The 27,682-nt window shown below is 40.0% G+C and overlaps 1 protein-coding gene across 6 annotated transcripts in view; it reads right to left on the bottom strand.

Annotated features, from left to right (window-relative positions):
* LOC118229274 (netrin-G1) overlaps positions 1-27,682 on the bottom strand; it is an 87,644-nt gene that overhangs the window by 46,193 nt on the left and 13,769 nt on the right. For all 6 annotated transcript variants that reach the window (XM_035421115.1, XM_035421116.1, XM_035421119.1 and 3 more), the window contains exon 3: positions 1,148-1,791. In XM_035421115.1, the coding sequence (XP_035277006.1) occupies positions 1,148-1,791 (644 nt within the window). The remainder of the gene's footprint in view (positions 1-1,147; positions 1,792-27,682) is intronic.

A 27,682-nucleotide genomic window follows, 5' to 3' on the forward strand; every position in this document is an offset into this window, starting at 1 on the left:
CAGGAGGGCAGAAGCATGCAGGTCCGTAACACGGTAATTAGAAAAAAAAGAGACACGCTGTCATTTAGTTCCGTCTCCCTTGGCCTGTTTCAAACGCTGATGCAGGGAGATAACAAAATGCGGGACGAGTTAATCGGAATCAAACGGCCGTATGTATTATTCATCGGCGGTGCGTAAACACCTCGCGTCTCAACTCCCAGTTCCTCTGCCTCCTAACGCAAGTGCAGATTGATCCCCGCCATTTCTGTGGAACCGGTGGTTTCTGTTCCACCGAGTGTGGAAAAACGGTAGAGAAAACCGCCATGAATAATGGATGCAGTTTCACGAGACAAGTTTTTGGCCCGTACTGTGGAGAGAGGCCTCGTTCTTACCTTTGTGTGCTGACCTACTTTTCTGTCTGAAATATTGCTATAGCATTTTACTTTGAGTTGTACTTCTGTAAGCCCAGTTTTAGAATTCACAGGACTCGCTCAGTGCCAGATAGGATATAGAAGTCCGATGGATTATGCTAGATTTCCTCCCCAAGGGAAATCGCTCTTTTGGTGTCTTGCAGAATTGCATTTTGGAGCCAAGCAGCTTATGTGCCTTGTGTGCAATGCACAAGGCATGGCAGTGGTACGGTGGATTGCCTCAGAAATTTAGCTGTAAACATCTCTATGCACACATAACAGCATTAACCTTGCTGGAACCACACTCCACTTTGTGCCCAACTGTACAGTGCCATTAAGAGCCATATTCCAATTGTTAGCTTGTGTTGGGCAGTGCTTAATTTCTAGTAAACTGCACAGTGCACTTAACAGATAAAATGTTCTCTAAATAGTGTTGTTTGCCTGAGATCTGCTTTAACTGTACACACACACATACACACAAAGTATGGGCATTGCACAGTGTGAATATCCGTTTTGCAAAGTGAATTGTTCTCCCACTGAATTCAAGTGCAGAAATGAGAATATTGAATTTCCTGTCACACAGCAAGGTATGCCAATAACTGAATGCACATTACATAGGCTTCCAGTCCCACCAAACCAGGAGCGATGACCTCGTAATTGTGTGAAATATTGTTACAGCTTCTGAGAGCGATAGACATTATTGCAGAGGAATGTCAACTATTACAGTGCCACCAAGAAAATGAGTCAGGATAGCTTACCTTCCTTGCACTTTGATGTCCGATATGGCATAGAAGTATCTAGAAAGGTTGTACTCGTCCACCATGGTGGCCCCCGTGGCTGGTCTAAGGAGCCGTATTCTGAGGTCGGTTATGGTGAAGAAATCCCTCAGGTTCTTGGTGGTGTCTAGCTGTCCGTACAGTGATGCCATGTTGTGGAGCCGGGGGCCGGCGAAAAGGGCGAAGCGGTCCTTGATCTCAAAGCGCACAGTCTTGTCGTATTTCCAGACGTAGCCGCGGGAGTAGTCCTCGGTGCAGATGATGTCTAGCAGCGTCTGCTGCGTGAGCTCGTGGACGGTCTTGGGCTCCATGATGAAGGCATCCAGGCAATCGGTGGCGTAGAACTGGTACGGCTGCCAGCTCCGCCCGTAGTCCAGTGACTTCTCCAGGACCATCTGCTCCGGGCGGCCGGACTCGAATGTGATCACAATGTCATCCGTCAGCTCTATGGTTTTGTTCCAGGACAGGGTGATGTTCACCTGCAGTGGCTTTGGGTACTTCTTCCAGGAAGATGACTGCCAGAATGTTGTTGGGTTCCGGCCTTCAAAGTCAAACATCAGTTCAGGCGGGTGTGCCAGCTCCTCAGTGCTGGCATCACACTCGTTATTGCACATGTAAGGGTTTTCCTAGAGAAAAAAAAAAAGGGGGGGGGGGGGTGAGTGGGTGGAACAATTAATTATCCATATTTCAGACATTCTTTTTTAAGTGCCACAATACATTATCTTACATTTGCACTTAGATAGATGATCTTTTATGGATTCATTTTATACGGTGCCTTTTGTCTAACAATCGCAAAGCACTCTACAACAAAGGAGAGAAACTCACGTCAACCACCAACAATGTACTGCACCCACCTGGATGATTTGATTTGAGATGGGGGAATTATTATGCCAATTAAATTGGTGGATTAGATGCCAGATTGAAATACATATTGGGAGTCGTTCTGGGAATATGGTGACAGTAACAGAGATCCCACTCCTCTCTGTGACAGCTGCCGTGGGATTTTGAGTTCCTGTACTGTGAATCCGACAGATGCATTATGGTAATGGAGGGCTGGTGCATGTAATAGATATAGTAGAACTCTTTATTTTATTAGTTTATCAGGGCAGCACAGCACAGGTATAGTACATCAGCTTTATGAGATCAGACAGTAAACAAGGTTTGGCCTCTTGATTGATTTTGTAGGAGAAAAATTAGGCTATATTTATTTCTGAAAACAATGGCATACCCCTGATTGGATTCATCCATTCATAATAATTTAAGGACAATAAGTGAATTCTGTTTAAAAACAAATGTATTAAAATTATATACTTTATTCCAACTTTCATTTTATATTTTTGTATTTTGATATGATATTTTGCCAAAATGAACAATATTTCAAAGTGTACAGTGGTTAACAATTTGTATACTACTTAGATATAGTTTGAAATATATGTTATTCATCTTTTAAATAGTCAAATATTTGGAAAATATCTGCTCCATTTTACAAAAAAAGTTATTTTTTTAAGTTATTGAAATTTTTGCTATCGCTGCTTTGCTTTACTGACAAAAACTCTGCATCAGGTGTCATCCGGAGGACGTTTTCAAAACTAGCAAAACTTCTTCCATTGTCTTTCAGCAGTCATTCTTCATTCACAAAGACCATCTGGCTTTGAATCCGCGAATGCGATGGCACACCTTTGTCATCGCCAGCGCAACAAGGATAACTGACACAGCCGCGGCTCAAAGCCACAGCGTGCATTCCGAAACATAATGCGTACACATGCGCGCTTGTGTCCGCCCACACGCATACACACACAAAACAGATTTTTCTTTCTTTCCCTCATAATAGGAAGACAGGCTCCTGTGCTGGCTGGGATGCTTCTGTCCTTGGTGTCCCTCAGACTGATGAGGCCCCTGCCTCGATCTGTCCTCTGAAAAAAATAACGTTTGTGCATTTTGGCACACGTCATTTTACAGCAGTGCTGCAGAATGTTCTCTCAGGGACCTCTGCTGTCCCGGTTAGCTCAGGGGCAGGGGCAGCTTTCTTCACGAGGAGGCTTTCCGTGACCTCCCTTTTCCGGCTTACATAGATCCAACCGCCCGGCCCTCGTTCAAGGAAGGTATTGTCACTGTCACCTCCGTCGGCGGCAGCCAGAGCGGCGAGGCGCGATCCATAAATGCAGGGAGGCGCGCCGGGAGGAGAGGGAAAAAAAGAGAAAGCGTTCTGGCGTGTCAGGGCCCTCAGAGGCAGCGTGAGAATCGAGAGTGGGGATGTCAGCCATTTAGCCTCCGAAGCGCTGAGTCACCCCCGCCAACCCCCCACCCTCTACGAGGTCGAGACAGACGACAGAGCTGAATGAGCCTCGGTGAGCACCATTTTTCACTTACGTTCGTGTTCGTGTCCCCCCCCCCCCCCCCCCCCCCCGCAGTACACCACCCTCTCTTCAAAATTATATCAGGGGAAATGAAATATAAAATTGCCCATTGCATTGGTTAATGGAAACACTCTTGTTTGGTGAGAAAGAAAGAGAGAGAGAGAGAGAGAGAGAGGGGAGATGTCAGGGGAGGAGTATCGCTGCGTGACGCTCAAAACAGCTGCCTGCTGTGATTGAAACTACGGTGGAGGTGCCGGTTTCATTTTGAGACAGTTTTGCCTTTGAGTTTGGAACTTAACCAAAATTGCCTTGCTAAAACCTCCGGCTGTATGACCATAAATGGATATTATGCAAATTGGCAACTATAGAAGTCTACCTGGACTGGGGTGTATGGTAAATCAATGAATATATACATGAGACTCTGGTGGTATAGAACAAGGTATGTTTCCACCTTAACAACCAAGAATAGAACCAGGCTGTGCGACATCTATATCTAAATCTATTCTCGTGAGGTGATAATAGGATGATCTTATTTGCAATCACACTTTAGGCTGCACAGTGGCTTGATGCATACAGGCTCTCACTACAAGCACAAGCATGGCCTTTCAGCCTCATTTCACTAGTTAGACTATTCACTATGTTATTCTCTATTACACATTATTATGTTTTGTGGGGAAATATCAATGTTCAAACATATGCAGGACTGCGGTTTATGAATGGGTGGGTCACAGAAAATGAATGATCAAGGGTATGACGCTAGTGCCCCTTAACGTGTAAAACCTGGTGGTGCTATACTTTTTTAAAATTCAGAAATTCACAAAAAATCACAGTTGTCTTTGGTTGAGATTTGAAACTTGTTTCAGTGATCGTCCTCCTCATTAGGAATATGTGCACGCCTTATGGGCCACAACATTTCAAGTAAAATTCACAACATTTTACATTTTTGGACATCTCTTCTATGGGTGTTTGACTTACACCAAGCAGAACATATTCATTGCATGCTTCAGAATAATATTTATTGAAATTGTGTTTTTCTCTGAAAGAGCATTACTCAATGAACTTCAGTAGGTGTGGCTAATCAATAAAAATTCACCTTCATTTTCAATTGGTTTTTCTGAAAAACCTCTTCACATATCTCACCACAATACATAATCTACACAATTTATTTCTGTCATGTTTCTAATCCAAACAATATGTCCAACATGTTGCAATAAGTCTGCAGCAGCACTCTGTATCATAAAAACTATAGTATTATCATTACATTTTGAAAGTATGCCTTATCTATTGACCAACTATGGCCCTGATTTGCCACATAGGTCACTATACTACTTATATGGCTTTGTGGTAGATATTTGTACTGGTCCCCCTTAATTGCTGCTTGCAGCTATATTTTTTTGTTAGATTCTTTTATTTTACAGCACCAATTACCTTGTTAGGGACCTAATGATCTGGTGCACATAAAATACATCATTACAGCTACAGAACATACCAGTAGTTGCAAAAATTGTTTCTATTCATCCTGATCTTTCCCACAAAGACAAAGGAAAGCTGTGTTATAGATCACAGGAGTCATTCAAAGGTAAAGGGTGATGTAAATGGTTCCCACTGATGGCATCCCCGATAAAAAAGAAAGGGAAACCACAGCATGAGGTTAATATAATAATGTGTCTCCAATGAAGTGGGAAGAAGCACAGCAGAATATCCCTCATAAAACTCACCATGGTGCTTGCCAGCCCAATTAAAAACTTTACGGGTAATTTCACCAGCTGACCATAATCATTGGTCCTCAACCCTGGTCCTGAAGAGCCACAGGTTCACTGGTTTTCCTGGTTACTCAGCACTTAATTGTTCAATTAAAGCAGTTGATTACGCAGTGGCCTACCTCCGGTAGTTAAGTTTGTTTTCTTAGGTCTGAAATGGTTGCTGATTTTTAGGGTGTCAAGTGATGCTTCCTTGAGTTCTGAATATCTTGCATTCCTTGCTTAAACCATGGATCTTCAGAAGTTTGATCAATGACAGTGGCACCACGTTGAACAAAAATAATGTGTGAATCTAATATGCCACAGCCAATCACATTTATTTTCCTTTTATTTTATAATAATACCTAAGAATCCCATTCCTGCAAGCACATTATATATGTGCAGGGGCATGCCATGGCAGTTTCATCAGTTTCAAATGCAAACACCCACAGGAATTTTTGAAAAATGTTTAGTAAGATTTTTTTTTAGGTTGCCCTAAAAACAGCCATATATTTTCCATTTGCGGCTACATTGCGGGACATCCTGAACTCTGGCATTTCCAAGACAACTGTAGATGCAGCTTTCAGTTAAGTTCTGTTTCGAACGACACACCACTGTTTTCCTCCATCTGTACGTTAGTAGCCTAGTCTAGAGAGTAAATGAAAATAACAAATGTTAATAAATAGAAATCCAAATATTCTGATAGTAATGCTATAGGGAGGCACTCCATTTCTAGGTTAGTTTCTGAACATAGCAGTGACAGGCCTCCAAATCTTCGCTTCATAGCTTTCTAGATAGGTTGCACTAATGTTAGCAGAAAGAGAAATCGAAATATTCTGATAGTACTACTATAGGGAGGCACTCCGTTTCTAGGTTAGTTTCTGAACATAGCAGTGACAAGCCTCCAAAGCTTCGCTTCATAGCTTTCTAGATAGGTTGCACTAATGTTAGCAGAAAGATAGCTAGCGCAAATTCATAACAAAACTTTAAAAATCCTACCAACTTGCATAACTCTGAATGCTGTGCGAATGCAAAGACAATCGAGAAGTCCCCCTTTGGAGTCTGTGGTATTGATCATTAGCAGGCTAGCTCGCAATGCTTGTTCTAGTTCTCTTAGTATTGGGACTGTTCACATAGCTGCATAAGAACTTGAAAAGAAACAAGCCTAATGCTAATTAGACAGCTTTTAATTTTTCCTGCTTTTGTTAATCTAGTGTGGTAGCACGCGGCCTGTCCACAGGTGTGTACAACATGGTACGAAACAATGATTTCTTATATCGTCAGAATGACACATGGCCTGTCTCCCTGCCATTGTTTTAATGGCATGTACAGGTTGTATAGTTTTGCTATTTACATAACAGCAACAAAGTTCCCAATGTGAAATACGTTTGTGTGGATTACCAGCAAAATTTCAACTGAGGTTGACTGTGGGATTTAAAAATAGACATTGATACATTTAATCAATCAAAGTGTCTACAAGATCATACAGTAGTTAATCTATCAATATCCTACCATTGACATTCCAGACATGCGATACAAAATAGGCTACCTTTTTCACTGTGGACATTTCCATCATGAGTTCTCATTTTTTTTAATCAAAGCTGGTCCACACAAGTCTGCAACAGCGGTCAGGACAGGACATACAGACAGTGGATTTTGAAAAAAATGATATATGATTAAATAAAAAATCTATCTTTAAAAAAAATTGTTGTGTTGATGCCAGTCTGTTTTAATTGGTTGCTCGATGCCCAGATTATTACACTACAGGCAAGATTTCCAAGATTGAAGAGCCACTAAATCACAGCATTTTTATATATGCGGTTTTTATTAATGCAAATAAATTAATTCTGTAGCAGTAGCTGAACAAGGGAAATGACAGAAACCAAGCCATAGAAACAACTCTGTATGCCATGAAAGGAGAGGAGGGGGCTTCATGATAAAATTTTGAAATGAGACCACACGGGCCACAGAACACACCTGATAATGCACGAATAACACACAATACTAAATAATGTGAAAGGGATTCCCATTGAAGGGAGAGGTTTATTCAGTAATTCTATCTTTTGTCTGCGTATTTATCCATTTGTTACCAGCCCATGACCCTACCGCAGCTCGTTAAAGTGTGCCTGGGGCTATCTGCACCTGTTTGAAAAACCTCTGTTAAAGAATATAAGCGAGCGATCCGAAGGAAAAGCATAGCTGATCCATCGCAGCAGTCACTAGGACAAGGACACCTTCCCCCTCCTGTGAGCAACTGAAAGGGATCTTAAAACAAATGACCACCCAGAACTGCGAGTCATGTAACCTCTGATAGATGAGGGACCTGGGGGATGGATATATACTGACCCTGGCAGGATTGACTCAAATCTGGTTGAGGCCAATCAAAGCCCATCATTTTGTGTGATGGACAATTCCAACCCATAACCCTGATCTTCAATTACTCCGTTGTCCTCTTAAAAATGATGGGCCTCTCCATCAAAAACCCTATTGTGATCCAGCGAGAGGCAGTCTTATGCTGGCTTTGAGTGGACTGGTTTTGTCTAGCATTTTCACAGAATTTTATGCTTCATTGTTGGATGTTGTGGAGTATACAACACCTACTTTTTAGCGACCTTGAGTGAAAATGGAAAGCTTATGAAGAGCTTTATCTATAATGAAAAAAAAAAAAAAAAAATCTAGTCAATGTCTATGTATATTCTACTGTGGAAGAACATGGATTATTGATAGAGGGGGCTGCTGGCAGCCTTTTTGTCTTTCGATTAATACGTTTCATTCATTTTACCCGTGATGGCAGAGAGAGATGACAAATGCCGATATGACATTTGTCTGTGCAGCTTCCCGCACCTGCAAACATTTGCGGATGTCAACGTGCAAAGAAAGCGCTCATAAATCTTTCTCTTCTCCTGCAGGTGTTTACTGTTCTCAGAAACTGCAGTCAGACAGTGTCCACCGCGGTTTAACACTGGTTGAGTGTTCTGGAGGGCGATTGGACAGCCGCAGAACAAGGAGGATTCGAGTCGTTGGTCAATCTCTGCCCCGCAGGCCTGACCTATGTGGTTCTTTGCCCACCAGTCAGGATCTAACCCCTGGAATTCTAATCGAGTCCATTGCTCGTTTCAATCTCATTCCTTGTGGAATTTGTCAGCGGAGGGAGAGAGAAGAGGATTAACCTCACGGGGCGCGAATAACGGAAAGGCTGGCCGCGGCCAGAAGCCCCGGCGAATCCCATTGAGGATTGTATTGAAATTCCCTACCTGACAAATGGGGGGGTGTGGGGATAAGGAGCACCAGATTCTGGCGTGGGGCTTAGGAGCTTAGTTATGCTGGCCCCAACCTTAGTTACATCACAGATATTGCACCACATTATGAGTTCCATCAGACCTAGGATAGAGAGGCCTTAGAGGTGAGGTAATGAAATACTGCTGGTGCTGGCGGTTCAGTGGAAACTCAATAGGGCTCTAATGACTTGCCGCGTGCACAGGTAAGTTTTACGGCAGAAGTGACTGCCCCAGCGGCCATTGGATTTATGGTGTTTGGCCATCCACACGCTTAAACTATTGTTGCCATAATGCAAGCGCCTGTGATTTGTAGGGGGGCCTGCAGCTGGGAGCCAAGGGATAGGGCGAGGGAGTGGCCCCGATATGCCAGTAAAAGAAAACTTTATAATATTGTATTGCCTCGAAAATGTTCTGGATGACCCTACTGAGTTCCCACTGTAAGACACAGCAGATTTACCTTTAAACATAATTCTACTCCGGTTGCTATTGGAGTATATGTTGCTGTAAAATATTGTTGAGTAGCATCGGTGAGGTTTATGATTTTAGCAAAAAATCAACAAGGTAGGACATTCAAAGATATATGTTTACAAAAATGGGATTACTTGGAATGCCCATAATTATTAGGCACTCAAATAATATTAAATTGTGTGAATGCGTTTTGGCTACAAAGCCTTTAGATGTAAGATACGTTTTGGGTTTTTGGACACCATAAAAGACCCACTACTTGCAGAAGAAGTACCAGCAGCAGTTCCATTTTTTTTAGCAAACAATATAGGCCATTACCTGTATTATTTTAATCAGCTTTCCTTGCTCATCTTTATGAATAATTTCGGAGAACACTGTATATATATATACTTTATAATGTATATATCCACTTCATGGGATGGAAGGTGCTGTAGACGTTTTATTATTATTATAACTGTGAGCAGCATTACCCTAAGACCAGGAGAGATTTTGCTATGAAATGCCAGACAGCTGGAAATTTTATTATAATGACATTTACTTGACCGCATGAGTACACGGCGCTCCTTAAAAACAGGCTGCATTTGCACAGTCAGGGATGCAGATTTAAGAAGTTATTTTATTTGTGTCAGCAAGCAGAACCGAGCTAGAAACACAGTGTGCTGGTGAATGCTGAGCAGAGGCTTTGTATTGTCTCACACTGTTGGAGAAACATTCATCAGTGGTGGACACCTGGAATGACCAATTCTGTGTCTCGGACTACCAACCTGTGGATGCCAGCCCAATAGATGACCAGTAAATTCAATGCATGTCAGTAAGTAAGCTGTTTGGAAAACATTTTCTATGATATTCCCATCGCCTGGACGGAAGCCCTGTGATCTCGGCAGCTGACTAGTGCTGTTTTACATTGTTTATAGCTACATTGAGCTAAGAGCAGAGCATCCAACAAACTAAATACTTGCGGTCAATGTTCCAAGTCCTGTGGTGAAATGACAGTATTTAGTACATTTTTAATTAGCTTGCTATCTACATATCATGTCAGTTTAGTTATCAGTAAGTGTGAGCTACCTACTGTAACAACCGCTGTACACAGAGGTCCAGTCCAGTTTACGAATAACATGCAAGTTTAGAAAAGGTCATCACATGTATGCTCCCCTCGCCTGCTCATGGCTTGGTCTGTACCATGGGAAGCAGACGTGCATTTCATGGCACCGCACTGCAAAGCCTTGCGCAAGAATATGAGGAGGAGATGGTCAGCCCGGGTGATACGGTAGCTCTTCACCAGTTTGATGTCAATTGAGGGACTACATTTCCCCCTCTCACCTGGGAAGAACATAATTACACACATTCCGTAAGTGTGCCAGACAGACTCGTGGTCACCTTGACAGGAGATGAAGCCTGCTGGCTCCAGGTAGCCAGAATCATCGTCACCTCCTAAGCCCTCTGCAGCAGTACCGTGCCACCACTGTGTCTTCAGACATGAGCACCAGGGAATAACTTGACAGTTTAATGATGTTGAATTTAATTAGTGTTACATCAACCCTTGACTGAACCAGTCCAGTTCAACTGCATGGTCTAAGAGCTTGGGTTAAAAGGTAGTGTAAAATTATTTAAAAAATTGAGCAGAAGAATATATTTAGTTTGGTGTACTGAGCATACAGCAACTTAAAGGATTTTCTAATGCCGATTTGTAAAAATCTACGCCCAAATAAGATCTTCCTTTGGTTTCGTGCCATATGAAGCCCTTCCATTTACAATGTACCATTTAAAGTGAGTTAAATGGAATTGTAGTTACTTAACAAAATGGTGAAACAGTGGATACGACTGTGGTTAAATGCTGGAGCTAATTTAAGCAGTAAAGATTAGCAAAGCATGTTTTTCTTAGTCCTGCTGTGTTGGAAAAGCAGGCTATCCACTAAGTCAGCATTTATAATTTAAAACCTTTTGCGTTAAAAAAAAAAAAATGTTTTTGAGTTTTATAATATTGACTGGTACTGTTTAGATATGTTATCAGTGTCATAAATATGTCAACGTCTGCCTGTCATCATCATGTCATTGAGAAATGGGAGAAAATGCAAGAGGAAAATAATTAAATATGCCCATGCACAATTTGCTGCTGACATACATTTTCATGCAGTGAAGACAAATCAGGCCCCTTGTGCAGTGTAGGATCATATAAGGCTTCTAGGTACATAACTTTTAAACTTAAAAAAAAAACAGAATTATTTCACTTAACAACGTACTTTCATTTTTTTCTGTCTGCGTGCCTGTCCGGTTTTGGTAGAATTTGAGGCATTTCATCATTTCTATAGTTGGATAGAGGTTGAGCCACAGACAGAGGCGTCAAAAGAATTCAATAAACAGCTTCTAGCAAAGTTTCAAAAAGATTTTTTTTCATTGTCATTTTTGCAAGGTGTTGTCTTCACCAGCAAAGGCAAGCTGTCTCCAGTCTTTCACAGCAAACCTGAGATTTTCAAGCTTCCCAAAATAATGCGGTTTTACAAAGTCAATTTGCAAGCTTTCCTGCTGTGGTCCTTTGTCTGCTCCATGTGTTTTACATGCCGCTCTGGACACCCCAGGCTACTGACAAGAGGTCCCCAGAGGACGATACACACGGGACTTCAACTGAATGTAAAATGTGATTGGCAGAAAATCTGGGACAAAAAAATCTGCCCCCCCCCCCCCCCCCCTACATTTTTCAAAAAAGTTAAACTCAAACTTACATTCTACTTTGCCATTATTCTACATACATTTTACATTGCCAGAGCACTCTCTTTCTTTCTCTCTCTGTCCCTCTATTTCTCATTGAACATTAATTCAAATTTGAGCTTGAAATTATTTTATCATAACCTATTTACATTCATTTACTGCCTTGTTCTGGAGCTTGTACATTATGTTAAGTAGAATGTATTATACCAAGTCATTGGGCCCTACAAGACTGCCAATATGCTGCCTGTGAAATATCTACACTCCTCCTGTACACTCACCAAAGGGCCAGCGATAATCCTTCACACTACAAGCCACTTAACATATTACATAAGAGCCAGTGCTGGGCTGAGGAGAGCATCTCTCATTAAAGACAACTGGTAACCTGCTGGCACCAAGCGAGTAGTGGTAACACAAAGAACCCCACCTAACTTGAGCTAACCCTTCCTCAGTATGAGGAAGTCCATTCCAACCCTGTGTGTGTGACTCCCGCTCTCACCAGTTGAACCACACACAGTAACAGCCCCAACCAGTCACCCTGCTCTGTAATTATTTTCTCCACTCGGGTTGTTGTAAAATATTGCACATGCAGAGAAAACGCCTCGCCAGACTGTCTCATCAGTTTAGTCTAAACCCGGCTCTCACGGTAGGTAAACACCGCGGTTGGCTGCGTTCATATCCAAACGTCTCTCTCTCGAACGGAAGCGCTTGTCGGGTCCCGCGAACGCATCGGCAGATTGCCTTCGACAGAGACGCTGATCTGCCCTCTTAGCAATCAGCGCCCCGGGAAAATGTCAAGGGCACTTCGCGTGGTAATTCCCGTCTCTCTCTCTTGACAAAATTACGTTAGAAATCTTTTAAAAGGCAATGGGTAACACACTCCTGTAATCAACTCCTCTTCGCTCCACTCCAAGGCATTATATCAATTAAGCGGTGTGGTACTGATTAAGTCCTGCGGTCGCGCGACTCGAATAACGAGGCCGCCGTTAAGGGTGCGAATCGTTCGCCCCGACTGCTCGAAACACTTGCAAGCCATTAGGTCGGTGACACCGTCCCTGAAAGAGCTGCGAGGAATGGAAGGCCTCTCAGAGTGTTTCGCTAAAGCCAGTCCATTTAGAAATAAACAGGATGCAGGCGTTACGGCGCTTAAACGTCACCACAAAAGATGTAGCGCTCGAAAGGGATTCTGAGATCTCTTCTGAAACCACATTCGTTCGTCTGTCGGGAGTCGCTTTTCATGCTCTATCTTTTAAGCTGACGCACAGAGAGAACCCGGTTCGGTTTCCCCCCACGTTTGTCGTTTTGGCTTGTTCAGAGCACGAATAGGAAACTTCTGAGCTGCAAAATATTTCCAGTGTTTAGTGTAATGACTGAGCCACATTCCTCATATCACATGAAACAGTAGGAATAGCAGAGAGAGGAGAACTGAGAATGCACTGTTCTCATTAACTGTTCTTCCTCCTGTACTTTTACTCTCTATTGAATGTAGTTTTAAAAAAGCATTCCTATAGGAGCTGCTCACTTAACCAGAGAGGTTGTGGCTGCATCCAAATCCAGCCTCTCCCCAATCTGTCAACCCCCTCCTCCTAGGTTTTGCACATGTGAATCTGCGGTAAGTATGCTGGAGTTGGCAAACTGCATCCTGGAAAGCCAGAGGGTTTGCTGTTTTTTTTTAATTTTTACCTTAAAAGCAACTGATTTGAACCAAAAATCCAAGTAAGAGGTCATTTAACTTTGTAATTAGCTACTTTAATTGATCAGTTGTGTGCTGATTAACCATTCGGTTGTTCATGCTTGATTCTTCAGGCTGCAACGCAGGATAGAAGATTTGGCAAAGCAACATATATTTTTTTAAGCAAATGGATGCATGGCTTTTACCTTCACTGCGGATGACCTGGTCAAACTGTGCTGCTGTGTGTACGTGTGGCAGACCTATCTTTGTGGTAATATGACTTGTTTTATTGAACACCATTTGGTGTGTCTGGGAAGCATTGGTGCCCCTGTGGTTAATAAACATTACAAGTTACAGTATGTGGAATGTACGGCAGGTGCCTGGTCCCTTATTATGACAACCAAACCCTACATTTCCCCTTGGTATTCTCAGAACGATCTATGTGCAAAGAGAAGCCTTTCCCATTACATTGTAACATCATGATCTACTTTTTATTCATCATTTTTAAACAGACCCACATACCCAGGGTACATTACAGAAACATTATGACAAACAGGCCTGTGTTGTATGACTCACCTATAAAAATGGTCATGATGGTATGCAATTTATATCCTTGCTGTAAGGTGTTGTGTGGTATGGACTGATAGATATGCAGTCAGACACAGAGGGAGACACTTTTTTTAAGTCAACGACACGTTTTGAGGAGGTGTAAAGGAAACAGTGGATGGCAATTCTCAGAAGGACCATGTTGATGTCTTTCTACTTGCGTAACCCAAAAAAAGCTGTCAGCATTCACTGCAAGTCAACTGAAAGATCAGGAAAAGGCAACAGATGGAAAAATTGAGGTGGTAAACATCAGTAACATTTATATAATTGTTATCACTAAGTATATATTTACTATATAAGAGCTATTTAGAGAGACCCATGGTAAAAAGACATGTTAAATAGCCATTGCACTGCAGTCTGCTTTGATTGTTAGGCAGTGGTTCACCTTTTTTTGTTAAGGTGGGGTTCCACAGCCAGAGAGGTAATTGTATTAGATGACAAATTCGGGAACGCCTGGGACAGATCACAGTATCATTCCAAAGTTGTTGCACTCCTGCCTTTTTATCGCAACCCTCTCCATCTTTCAACCCACCCAATTCCCGAGCCGTCAGCCTGCCAAGCCGGGCCTGCCTGTTTGGTTTCACATTGGTGCCCCCCCTACCTAATATGGGCGGACAATGACAGCGGTGATTGAAGTGTGAGAAAGCACGGTATCCGATCACTTTCCTCCCGGTGAATCCCACACTACCGTTACAGACCACTTGAACCTGGGGAAAACACCTTCACGGCAGCATCAGTTTTGAGTTATTATACAGTACGGTATGAAGCTCAATGCCCTAAACTGATAGTAGCGGCAGTGCAGAAGGATGCAGGGCGGCTGAATCCCACAGTTTGATTTAAATGCCCCTTCATGCTAATAAGGCAACACCAGCTTCGTACTGAGGACTTGATGATATATTATTTCCAGTGGCTATATTGCATCTCCCACTTGAAATACAATATTTACTGAGAAGCTGTTAGGTACAGATGATGAGCAATTACTAAAATTGCCAATACATTAATAATGCCATGGGGTGGTGCCTTTTTTATGAAATGCTAAAGATAGCTGTAGTCTGTTGTCTTCCATAAAAAAATAAAACAGTGAATATCTGCTTTTCTTCTTTGTAGCAAGCTATTTTGTCTTTGTTTTACTGTGCACAGAGAAGAAAAAGGGTTGGAATCCAAGGTACATTTTATTTTACAGGTACTGTAAACTGCCCTAAAAGGGGTATAATTGAGGGCAATGACCCACTAACTGTCTGGCATCCAATTCAAGCCAGTTGGCATAAGCTCCATCCCAGTGGGCCATGCTGGTGGGCTTCCACAGCGCCAGGCCCATCAAAATCAATGCGATGCACTCTGCCTTACAAGATGAATCCTGCTACATTCTTCCCTTGATAGAGGAAAGGTTACCCACAAGTGGCTCCCACGGTAAAAACCCAGTACCTACAACATCCCTCATCCCCTTACCTTACCTCCCTGTGGATCAGAACTAGTCCTCCCTCCTTCCTATGAGACGGGGGGGAGGAGCGCCCTCCACAGAACAGGGGAGAGGCCCAGCAGAGAGCAAGGAGGCAGGAAGTTATTCACAGCTCTTTCTGATTCACTCTGATCAGGATTCCAGATAGGATGCAGAACAGGAGCAGCCAATGATTACTCTCAAATTTTTATTAAATAAAGATGTACTGCAGATACACACAACTGCACTATAGCGTAATATCTCATAATTGGAGCTGGAGTTCACCAGCAGCAAAATATCTTTGTGTTAAAATTAATTTTGCCAGCAAAAATAGATTTGGCTCGGATGCCAATCTGTTTGTGTCCGTTGAATAGATGGAAAGTCTTTATTCATTGCACTATTGATGGCTGTTTTATTAGCTAAAATGCTGATGTTTTTTAAAACCATACATCAACAGTTGTTAGGAATTAATAGAGGGCATAAAAGCAACTGCTCCATGCTTTATGCATGCTTTTATGAGTACCATTACTGCCATTTTTAAATTATGCTCAGGGCTTGTAATAATTCACTGTTCTGGCGCCATTCGTGAAGGATATTTGTTTCCTATTGTACTGTCAGAGTCATGTTAAATCATGTACAGATTGCAGGCTAAGGAGAGATTAAATTCAAATTGTGTTTACTTTAACATACTGTTTGATTTTCTGGAAAAAGGAGTAAAATGCAATGTGTGGATGATGAACGTGACTGTACTGTCTTTCTCTCACTCTGTGATGTACTGACAAAGAATGCTGCATTGTTGAGCTGACTAACAAAGCAACACATTCCAGATGTTTCTTTAGGGTCAAGGGCAGTGTTGAGACAGCAGAGTGGTGTTGAGACAACAGGAGGAGACATCGCAATCCACATGAATGCTGTTCGAAAGGAATTCGGAGTGGTGCTCAGGCAAGAAAATGCCAGTATATCTTATAGTCAACATTAAACAGATGTCAACTGAAGCTCAAAGCAGAGGCTTTCTGGAGCAGTTCCTCAAGAGCTTGAAAATAACAATGATAGTTAAATCAGCTCTCAAATTGATTTAAATAGTTTGTGTGCAAAATGGTATGGTCCAGTATATGTCCAACCACAAAATGCTTTCTAAATGATGGACATGTGGTTGAGACCATGGAACATTTGCAATGTACAAGGAAAACCCATTCCTTTTCAGACTAAAGTTGGTAAAGAGATGCTTCCCTTCCCTTTCACTACCCCTCCCCCGAACTCTACTAGCAGGATAATGTGAAAACATCTCAGGGAGTGTTCACATGCACTTCTGTTTACTTCGTTATTCAGCCCCTCATCATATAGTAGAGAACAGAATGAAAATTTCAGGGGGAGGGGGAGGGGTGGGTTGGGGTGCAGTTTCTGAGATGAATGCCAATGACTGTATTTCAAAGCCCTGTTCACCTCAGTGTTCAGAGAAACTGCAGCTTCCCAAGGAGCTGTGTACCCAGCGGATTTCCTCCATGCGAAAGGTAAAAAGTGCTGTTTTTTACTTATGAAAGAGAAACCTTATGATATTCAACTCTCTGTGAAAATGAAGTTGATTTTTCAAATCCATCCATCCTGGCTGCAATATAAACACACTAATGCACAGTGGGGAAAATATTTTAATAAAATTATCTGCATGAGTGGCATGTGAGAGTGTGTGGGTGCATGCATGTGTATGTGTGTGTGAGAGCGTGAGTGCTCCAGGTTTGAGGTCAATTCATGGATGAGCTCATCAATTCCAATTCAGCTAAGGCATTGGATTGCAATTTGGAAAAAAAAAAACCTTCAGAAAAAGAATTGGAATTTCAGGGAGTTGAATTTATTTCAATGAAATTCTGTGAAATGCCATGCTTTTTTTTCTTTCCACATACACTGTATTACCAAAAGTAGCTGGACACCCCTTGATCTGGGGCTGTTTTTCATGGTTTGGGTTACACCCCTTACTTCTGGGGAAGGCAATTCTTAATGCAATGACATTTTAGATGATTCTGTGCTTTCAATTTTGTGGCAACAGTTTGAGGAAGGCCCTTTCCTGTTTTAACATGACAATGCCCTTGGGCACACAGCGAGGTCCATATAGAAATTGTTTTGTCTTGATTGGTGTGAAAGAAATTGACTGGCCTGCACAGGGCCCTGACCTCAACCCCATCCAACACCTTTGGGATCAATTGGAAAGCCAACTGCGAGCCAGGCCTAATCACCCAATCAGTGGCCGACCTCACTAATGCTCTGTCTGGCTGAATGGAAGCAAATGCTTCATCCAGTGTAAACACTTCCCAGAAGAATATAGGTTGTTACAGCAGCAAAGGGTGGGCCAACTCCATATTAATGGACATAATTTTGGATCAGATGTTGGATGTCAAATGTCCACAAAAATGTGTAGTGTATCAGATGTTACACAGTGTTATATTTTTATGTTAGTGTAATACATTTTAATAAAACTTGTCGTCGGTGTGATTATTATTCGGATAAATGTTTGAGCCTACCACCTCAAAGAACTTATACATGTTACATCATTAGTTATTATTTGTATATTAAAAATTGAAATTCAGAATCATGATTTGATACATTTTATGAAACTGATTAATGATGAGACTGACCATAATTTTGCACTATTTGATCACCGCATGAGGTAATATATTTTTATCTTCTGCATTCTCCAAAGTTATACACAAAAATCAACCCAAATGTAAATCAATTCTACAAAGTCAAACAAAATTAAATCACCAGTCTCACACATTCAAAACAGGTACAGTTGTCTTTCATTAAAAAAAAAACAAAAAAAAAACATCATAAGTTGTGAAGCCCGACTCAATTCAGAATGATTGTGTGGAATTCTGGGTAGTGTTGTTCTAATCAAATTCCAAACAATAGAATTGTTCTGGAAGACAAATGTGAAGAATGACAGATGACCATAAAACATTGACATTTTCTTTATGAATAAATGGAACTGAGTTGATAATTGATGCTGCATAACATCAATCATAATGTTTAAATATCGTTTAATTGATTTAAGTTTGATTTCTAATGTTTAGCAAGTCACGACAACGTCTCTGGGAAGTAGAATTTCATGTAATTTAATGGAATACGGTTGTCAATCAGTGAAGATTCTAAATTGGAACCAGGTCAACAGATTCTTTGCAATACGTACAGCCTTTGCAATGCCTTAGATTTTCAGTCTTTATAAGCACTCCAGTAGATTCTTATGGGAATAAAATTTGATTGAATACCAAACAGCTTTAGCCTTGATTGAGCTGCATATAACCTTAATGTGGCTTAAAGATATTGGGTCAATAGTGTGACAGGGTGTGTGCTGGAGGGATGGAAGCTGGGGAAATATCTGCATCCTGTAACTCCTTCATAAAGCATATAAAACACCTTTATTACTGTAATACAGCATTTAAAAATATTTTTTTTTATTGGAAAATGTAATACTTTAGAAGGACAAAGTCTCATACTATGAAAGGTCTCAAAAAAGACATAACTTGTCATTAGACCTGAAAATCAACCCAATTAACAAAATTCTTATACAAATACTGACAAAGGTGCTTGCTCAGATGTTTTTTTGCGGTATTAAAGACTGCCGGGTCCTGAGATTGCTCAACTTAGACATTTAGTGCTCCTGCAATCAAACTATGAATGGAAACAACAAAATCTGTGTTCTAGCTTTATTAGAGGACGATACATGACAGCTATGCCAAATACTGAGTTTCTAAGTGCCACCATCACCGTGTAGTTTGTCCATTTGTTTGTCCATTCCTCCCTGCAGTATCTTCTGCATCCATATGCCCAAGCATGACACACTGGACAATAGCACGAGTCCCAAAGACTACCGGGAGTTAAAAAAAAAAATTATTTCGACACTAAAAATTTGTATTGGATCATAGCAAAAAGATAAAGCAAACAATCGCTCAAATGTATGACAATACAGTGGTGAAAAACACCACTCACTGAATAGAGATATAGACAAGAGGAATTATTGTGTAATTATACCATGCCATTCTGCTATAAATATCTGTGATTAAATATGGAATAAATATACAATCCTACCATTGATTTTACACATTAAATTGTCCCTTTCAAGATTCTGTGGTCAAGTATAGTCTTGAACAATCCATTTGAGAAATACACCATCAGTATGGCCAGTCAGTCCAATTTAGGCACTTTATTTCTACCTAAATTATGAATATGTATTGTAAACAAGTGTACGAGGTACAAATGTCTTCAGGCATTTAATCAATTTTCCAAGTCTATGTGATGCTCACATCTGGACATATGAAGCCTTTAATAGTACACCCCCTACATAGATGATGATTGGCCAGTTCTGGCTTCTGTGCAAAAAAAAAAAAGTCTATTGCTCATCCACTCACATCAAACCATGTTTGGGTGAGACATATCAAAAACAAATCCACAACAATAAAAAGGAGACGGTGTGAAGTGCTGGTAGAAGAATTCTCCATTGGCTTACCTGTGAGTTTTATAATTGATATTCAGGTCCTTTTGTTGCATTTTAATGCATGGATAGGCTCTTAATCAATGTAAATTTTAAATATGCTTCATAGCTACCAGGCATAAAACAGCCTTAGATCATCTAGTTTCAGTTTACTTAGTGTTCTGTGTGTTAATCACAAAAAAGTGGGGCATCTTTTAGTTTTATGCCCCTAAACTACAGAATAACCATGTAATTCTGCTCATTTAAAGAGCAAGCTGAAAACTCTCTTTGTAAAGTTGTCTTTTGAAAAGTCATATTTTAGTCATACATTTCTTTAATCTATTAGAGTTTTATTTTTTCCTTTTCGTTTTTCTTCTCATTGGAATTTGTTTATTTTTTCAATTTTTTAAAGCTCTTTATGTCTTTGCTATGTCTCTGTGAAGCATGTTGAACTCATTTTGCTGTAAAGTGTTATACAAATAAATCAATAAATAATTAAATAGATTATAATAATAATAATAATAATAATAATAATAATAATAATAATAAATAAAAACTGTCATTGGAAATGCTGTGATCGAAGAGCTATGTTACCAGGTTAAACATGATTTCCATCAGGGGAGTGGGGTGTGGTCCAGGCTGAGATGACAATGTTCTCCATATTTACCAGAATTCTCTGTTCATTTTTATTTAAAAAATAAATAAAGAAAAGTGCTTTGGGTCATGGGAGGTTCATTTTAGCCTCCACACTTGGCTCTTGCTATCACTCTGATACAAGTGAATCTTGGTCTTATCTGTCCAAAAGACCTTTGTCCATAAGTCTTTAAGGTGCTTCTTAGAAAACTGTAACCTAGCCATCCTGTTTTTGTGGCAAACTAGTGGTTTGCATCTTGCAGTGTAGCCTCTGTATTTCTGTTCCTGGAGTCTTCTGTGGACAGACGTCACTGACACATCCATGGCTGACTCCTGAGGAGTGTTTCTGATCTGCCGAACAAGCGTTGGGCGTTTTTTTTTTCATTATGGTGAGAATTCTTTGACCATAAACTGTAAAAGCCAAAGTTCTTCATTAGCCTACCAGGCCCTATGCATTTACTGAGCTCAACTATGCTCTCTTTCTTCTTAAGGATGTTCCAAACAGGACAGTTCCCATGGTTTTATCTAGTACCTTCATCTGTAGATACTGGGTAATGCCATTAGAACAACCTCAGCATAATACAGTCCCAATGGACAGAATAAATACTAGGTATTTTATAGCGATGGGGTAAAAAGCCTAAAGAAATTAGTTGGCTGTACAGTCCACATGAAGTTATCTACTACCTTCACATGTAAGTACAGAGAAAGTGAGAGAAGGAAAACTAAACAAATACTCACAATGGGATAAACCTGTAACTATGTCATTATCCGGTAATATCTGCACACGTACCTGGTACAACTTGAAACCTCTAATCACTTCACCGATGATGAAGTCCACTTGTAATCAAGATTTCTAAAATAACCATAATTTTAATTCCAGGGATGACAATTTAAGTATACTTAATCTAGTAGTAATATCAAGTAATACTTGTACTTACCATGGTTATGTGAGACATTGGCAATTGGTTATTACAAATTATTACAAATAATCACCAGAAATTATTATCAGTTACTAGGAAATGCTTGGGTAAGTAATTACCCTGTAATTACCTTGTAATTAGTGTACCAAGTGCTGCCAAACTATTTGCATGTCTGTTAATTGCATACTCCACTTCATTGCATTGTTCTCTTATCTCGTGTTGAAAGCAGTGATTTTACTTTTCATTCTAGCTAAATGCACATTTCACAAAACTCCAAAAATATGATTATCAGCAAATGCAAATACAAAGATGCAAGCCTAAGGGTCAGATTTACGTACATAACACTGACAGCACAAATTATGGGCTCACGAGGGTATGCTGGTGCATTTGCAGTTTGCCTGAAACTAACATCTTATTTACTAAGGCTACAGCTATTTATATAATCAGCAAAAGGTACTGCTACTATTCACATTTCGCAAATAAAGCAGAGCTTAAAAGGCACAGCTAAAAAAATCTCCAGTTTAGTGCATTGAATACACAGTAAAATGTCCAGTCCAGTCCACTCAGGCCATAGCAGACTCATATAAACTGTAGCCTACTATTTGATTTAATGCTGAACATTGTACTGTGTATCTTCATTGGATGCAATTGCCTATTGAATTAATCCAGAAGTGAGAGTCTAATGTTGCAAGGAGACAAAAATTCTCTCAGTGCATCTGCAAGGAATATACTCGTGTCTCTGTCTTGCTTCCAACTTGATTTAAATGCCTGCTCTTTTGAGGCGGAGAAATTTCACGGAAAAATCGACCCTCTTTAATTACGTGAACTTTAGTAAATTCAACGAAATACACAATCAGTCACACATATAATATCTGTTATTTGCACAATTCACCCTTAAATGCATATGCATTAATGAGAGAAGCACATCTTGTGATGACTCATGTAGATGACACACATACTGCGCCTCTTTTGATACATAAAACACACATTTCTAGGGCAGAATGCATCATATCTGCATCTGAAAATAGTCACAAAAGGCTTAGTAAACCTGGCCCTAAGTCTTTGGGCTTTCACTTATGACCAAACATCGAGTAACCTTTCTAAAATGAAGAAAGAATAAGTAGAAAACCTTGTGCGCCATCCTTTCAGTTTGCGTTTATTCATTAAATACAGAGAGTAAGATATGCAGCAGCACACTGAAGCTGCAAGTTCAGCACTTATGGACAACGAACAGAAAAAATCTAATAAAAAAGGGGTGATGGGTAGTGTCACCAGTCACCAAAGGTTCACATTGTCTTATGAAACACCGTAAGTATTTTTTTTACAATTGAATAAAGATGTGAAAAAGCAACATCTGCCACATTGATCACCAGGAAAAAAAAGTTTTATTGCAACATCAAATTAATCAGCACCACTAAATATTCAGACCAACTGAATGTTGTTGCACACCATTAACTTGTAATTGCAGTGTCTTCACCAAACTTTCACGATAATAATGATGTCATTTTATCATTGTAGTAGATAGTTAATTTATTTTGGCTGCTAAATCATCTGACTAAAGCAGCACTGAAGAAGTATCCCTAGTGCATGTTGACAGTAATGTATTTGATAGAAGGATGCGTGTTCTGTACAGTTCAATGGAGGGTAACCCAAGACCTTTATGAAAATTAATTTGGTTCTTTATGAAAATGCTAATAATATACTTGCAGCAAGAATAAAATGTAAAAAAAAAAACACCCTCTAAAAATGACAGAGAAGAGAGGACAATAATAAAAAATAGATTTTTCATCCTTCCTGAAGAAGATACCTTGGAATGTCAGTCAACATTATTATAATTTCTATGTATCTTAATGAGAGTGCGCACACGCCTCTTTTGTGAGTTCCTCTGATACCACAAGGCGCACAAGTTTGCTTTCTCCTCCAAATTCTGTGCAAAGTTGAAAAGAATTACCATAATGGGGCATGTAACTACTGGCAAATCAGCAGCAGTAGAAGAGACTGGCTTGTCTGCTTCAGTGACCATTCCCCAGTGGTAGAGCATGACTTTGATAAGCAAAGTGTGTCTGAAAAAACACAGATGAACTTTGCTGAACTTCGAATAACAACCTTAAGTGACATATCTTCTTGTTTCTTACATTATTCCTTTAGTAGTTGCTATATACACTGGATAAATGCCCTACGGGAATAATTAATCTAGGACAGTGTTCTGGATAAGATTTAACCCACTTCAAAAAACAACTGTTGCAACAGAACAGCTGCCCGGAGAAAAATGTATTATGTCATGAAACAATGAATAAAATAAAATGTTTGCCACCCAGTTCTGAGCATTTGTGGTTTTGTCATACCGTTGGGGTTAATCCCATCACAGAAACAAAAGGGATGTCTAATTATAGTCAGTATCATTTATAACGTCAAGGGCATGTTGTGCACCCAATAATTAGTCTAAATATTTATCTTAGCTGACAGCTCTCATTAAATGTGCCTGGAGCTCTGACAGACAAATTATTTATAATTATTTGTTTGTTTGGGTAGATGCTGTCATCGACCATGACATGGACAGTTTACCTTGACACAGTTGGATATCTGCGATGGTGACTCAGTGTAACTGCTTCCTTCAGTACCACAACTTTGTCCTGTTAGGGACTCACAACCCACTGGTTACAACCCCAGAACCGCAACACCTCGCTGCCTCCCAGACTAGCATTCACAATCGTAACGTGGGTGTCCTTTCATCTCACTGATTACTAAAGTTTAAGAACCCAGATTTGGAGCAAACAAGCTTTTGTTGTCTTGTATCCCCCTTTAATTGGAGCGAGGGAATTCTCAAGCGGTGCAGACTGTGAAGGTTGGTGACGTATACACACCCATCACAAAGATGAAAGGAAGTATGCTTTTTACCTCCTTCACCCCATAACGGTAATGGAACAACCTCATTTCCATTTGAAGCATCCCATAAGCCTCATTGGTTTTTTTCCCTAATTTGACAAAAAAAAAAAAAACAACAGTTTGTGTGGAGAACCCTGAGCTGGGCCTTTGGAAATATGACCTGTTTGAAAAGACGTCCAAATATGTACATATACTGTAGTTACGTTGAAGTGTGGGAACATGTACAGGGTCTGATTGCTATCCCTGTGGAGAGAGTATGGTTTTGGTCAATCAACATTTAAATCACTCTTTGTATTGTATTCACAATAAAAATTCTTTGTAGTTGCATGAGCTCTCCAGTTGTGTTTTGGGAATGTCACCTTGGAGAGCATTAATTCAATATTAATTATATTTATTGTTTTTAACTGACATTTTCAATAATTTTAAATTGTTGTTATATTCAAAGAAACCATATTTGCAAAACAAAAACCAGGTTTACACTGGTTTAGTCACTGGTTATGCAATAGCTCTCTAAAGTGTCATTCTTATTTTACCAAAAGTTTAAAATGGGTCTGTTTGACCCAAACCAAACACAATGGTTAAAGCACATTAAAATAAACCATTGATTTTGGCTCATTCGGTGATATTCATGACTTATTTAATAAGTAATGGCCTCTCCAGTCAATTGTTGCACCAATGGCAATTTATGAAGGCCCCCCGAATTCCAGGACATAAGGAACAGTCAGTTTGAAACCCTCTTTATAGCTGCAATCCTTAATTTTTCCAGATTAAAAAAGCCACATTTGTTCACAGGAGATCACAACAAAAAAATGGGTGTTAGTGTTACATCTTTATGTAGCATTTCGATCTGTATATTATCTGTAAGTCATTGTAATTATGGTTTCAGCTTTTTTGGAATCTACTCTCTCAGTACAATTTTTAAAGATAACAAGTTGTTGGCTTCCTGCTGCAGGTATTTTCTTTCATATGCTCTGTCGTGTTTGTGTGACTCGACTCTGTAGAATTTATCGATGGGTTCTCAAAAACAGAGGACTTTAAAATCAATTGGTTGAGTTGAAGCAGGCTTCGCACTGCAACCTTGAGTTTCAGCTCCATACTATCCAGAATTCCTCATACTATAAACTGTGATTTTGTTGTACAACAGGATATACAGTAGCACAATACAGCTTTTAAACTTTTTTTTATTGATTGCTGTCTTTTCAATGCCACATCCTTTAACCATAAGACAGAGAGAAGTACAGCAATGCTGCATTGTGGGATTTGCTTTCTTAGATAGCTAAGCAGTGAAAGGAAAGGGGTGAGGACTGCTTCCCTTGAAATATTTATTTTTTTGTTGCCATGGTGTTCCAATACAGATTTCTATGCAAATTTATTTTCTGCAATATTTATCATATTGTTTTTCATGTCAGTTAAGCATTTCTTAAACCTGAATAGGATTTGAGAGAAGAAGAAAAGAATGAAGAGAGCAGAGAGAAAATAAAGAAAAAGAAATCATACTTTATGCAGAAGATGCAAGACCATAATGCATAAAACATGCTCTATGCTGAATGAGTGAGAACAGCTCCTGGGAAAAGTTTCACTACAAAACAGCCAAGAGCCTATAGAGGTTATATAGAACATATTTACAATTTGTATTTTAGTCATTAGGCCAAAGGGATGGTGAAAGTTATGAATGCAAGTTAGTAGTAAAAGAAATAACACTTTTGTGACTTAGTCTTCCTAATTGTATCACAAGTTCGCACAGACAACACAAGTCCATGCTCCAGCGGGGGAAGGCATGCAAGTCTTCATTCGTGTTGCTAACTGCAATGGATTCATTCCAAAGAAGTACTGGTTAAATAAGACAAACTTTTTAAACCTAACAGTTTTATCTACAGCCATAAAATGGCAAATGTCTATGGCATTGTGGGCAGATTGATAAAAAATCAAAGGGGGGGGGGGGGGGGGGGGGGGCGTTGTCACTCAAATTGTAATCCAAGTGTATGCAGTATGTCTGATATGGACACCAAGCAGGTCCCCTCATATGGTTGGCCCTGCTTACAAAAGGAAATTCAGCCTGTGAAAGTGCAGTCATCCTCAGAAAGCCCTCAGGGCCTGTTAGAAATATGGCTTTTGCACATAACCTTGCCTTTCTATAAAAGCAATTGATCCATCAATTCCACATGCTGAGATCTAGCCCATGTCACAACTGTGTCACATCTCCAATGAAGATACACCAGTTACATAATTAGATTAATCACAAAATCTTTTTTTTTTTTTTTTTACATTTTGGTTTTTCAGTAACTTTTCAGTAACCACAACAGTTAGGTATGGCTACGCTTTCCAGAAACAAATATTTCATCCATTCAACTTCATAAAAACAGAAATGCAGGATAGCTAGCTAGCAATACGGTACAGCAGAAGCAGTGGTATTCCCGCACATAACTTTTTCATGAGCATATAATTACCCAAGACATCAAAAATGTTCTTTTAGCCACAAAATATACTGTATGTAACGCTATATACATTTACATCTAGCTATCTAGCAATACAATCTGAAAAGTCAGTACTTGGACAGTCAATCAAATTAGGACAGTTAGCTAGCTGGTCTAGCTAGCCAGGCATCAGAGTTGCCAGATCCAGATCGATCCTACTAAAAACATACCGTTAGCCACTCCTGCTGTACTTAGCTATATAGCAAACAGAGCTATCCACAACACAGTAATAGCGTAACGTAGCTACACTGAAATCGGTAACTGGCGAGTCCATGGTGTTTGTAGACCACCTGAGAAATGGCATTGAGATTGGTTTTGAAACTGCAGAGATACTGAGATATCAAAATCGCTGTTTTACATGGGAGCTACCATGCTCAGTGTGATTAATGAAGTAATTAGTTAATTGGAGCCACGGACTGTGTTTGCAGGTATTGTGGACCAGCTGTTTGTCAGGCACACTCCTTCACTTGAATGGGGAGTACCTTCTTGTGTTGCTCTATAACCACGTAATTAAGTGTGGTTAACCTTAAAGTCACAACTATGATGCCAGAAACCCAGATTGTCTAAGAAAGAAAGTAATAGAGAGGACGTAAGGAATCCTGGATCTGACAATCCGATTACAATAAACAGTATGTGATTTTCATATTGGCAAAACAAAAAACAGATTTAGTAGGCTATATTTCATCTGAAAGGAATATAACAATCTGAATGCAATGTGCTGGGTCCCTCAAAACACAAAATACTTGTTTTCATCTACATGGAAGACACTATCATTCTGAAAGGAATTTACTGCAGTATTCTGACTGGAATGCACCATTCTGAACAGTATCCTCTATACTGCAGAATGGAACATACTGCTGTTATTATGAATGAAAAAAAAATAGAGA

This window comes from Anguilla anguilla, chromosome 6 (genome assembly GCF_013347855.1).
Source record: "Anguilla anguilla isolate fAngAng1 chromosome 6, fAngAng1.pri, whole genome shotgun sequence".
In the NCBI taxonomy this organism is placed as follows: Eukaryota; Metazoa; Chordata; class Actinopteri; order Anguilliformes; family Anguillidae; genus Anguilla; species Anguilla anguilla.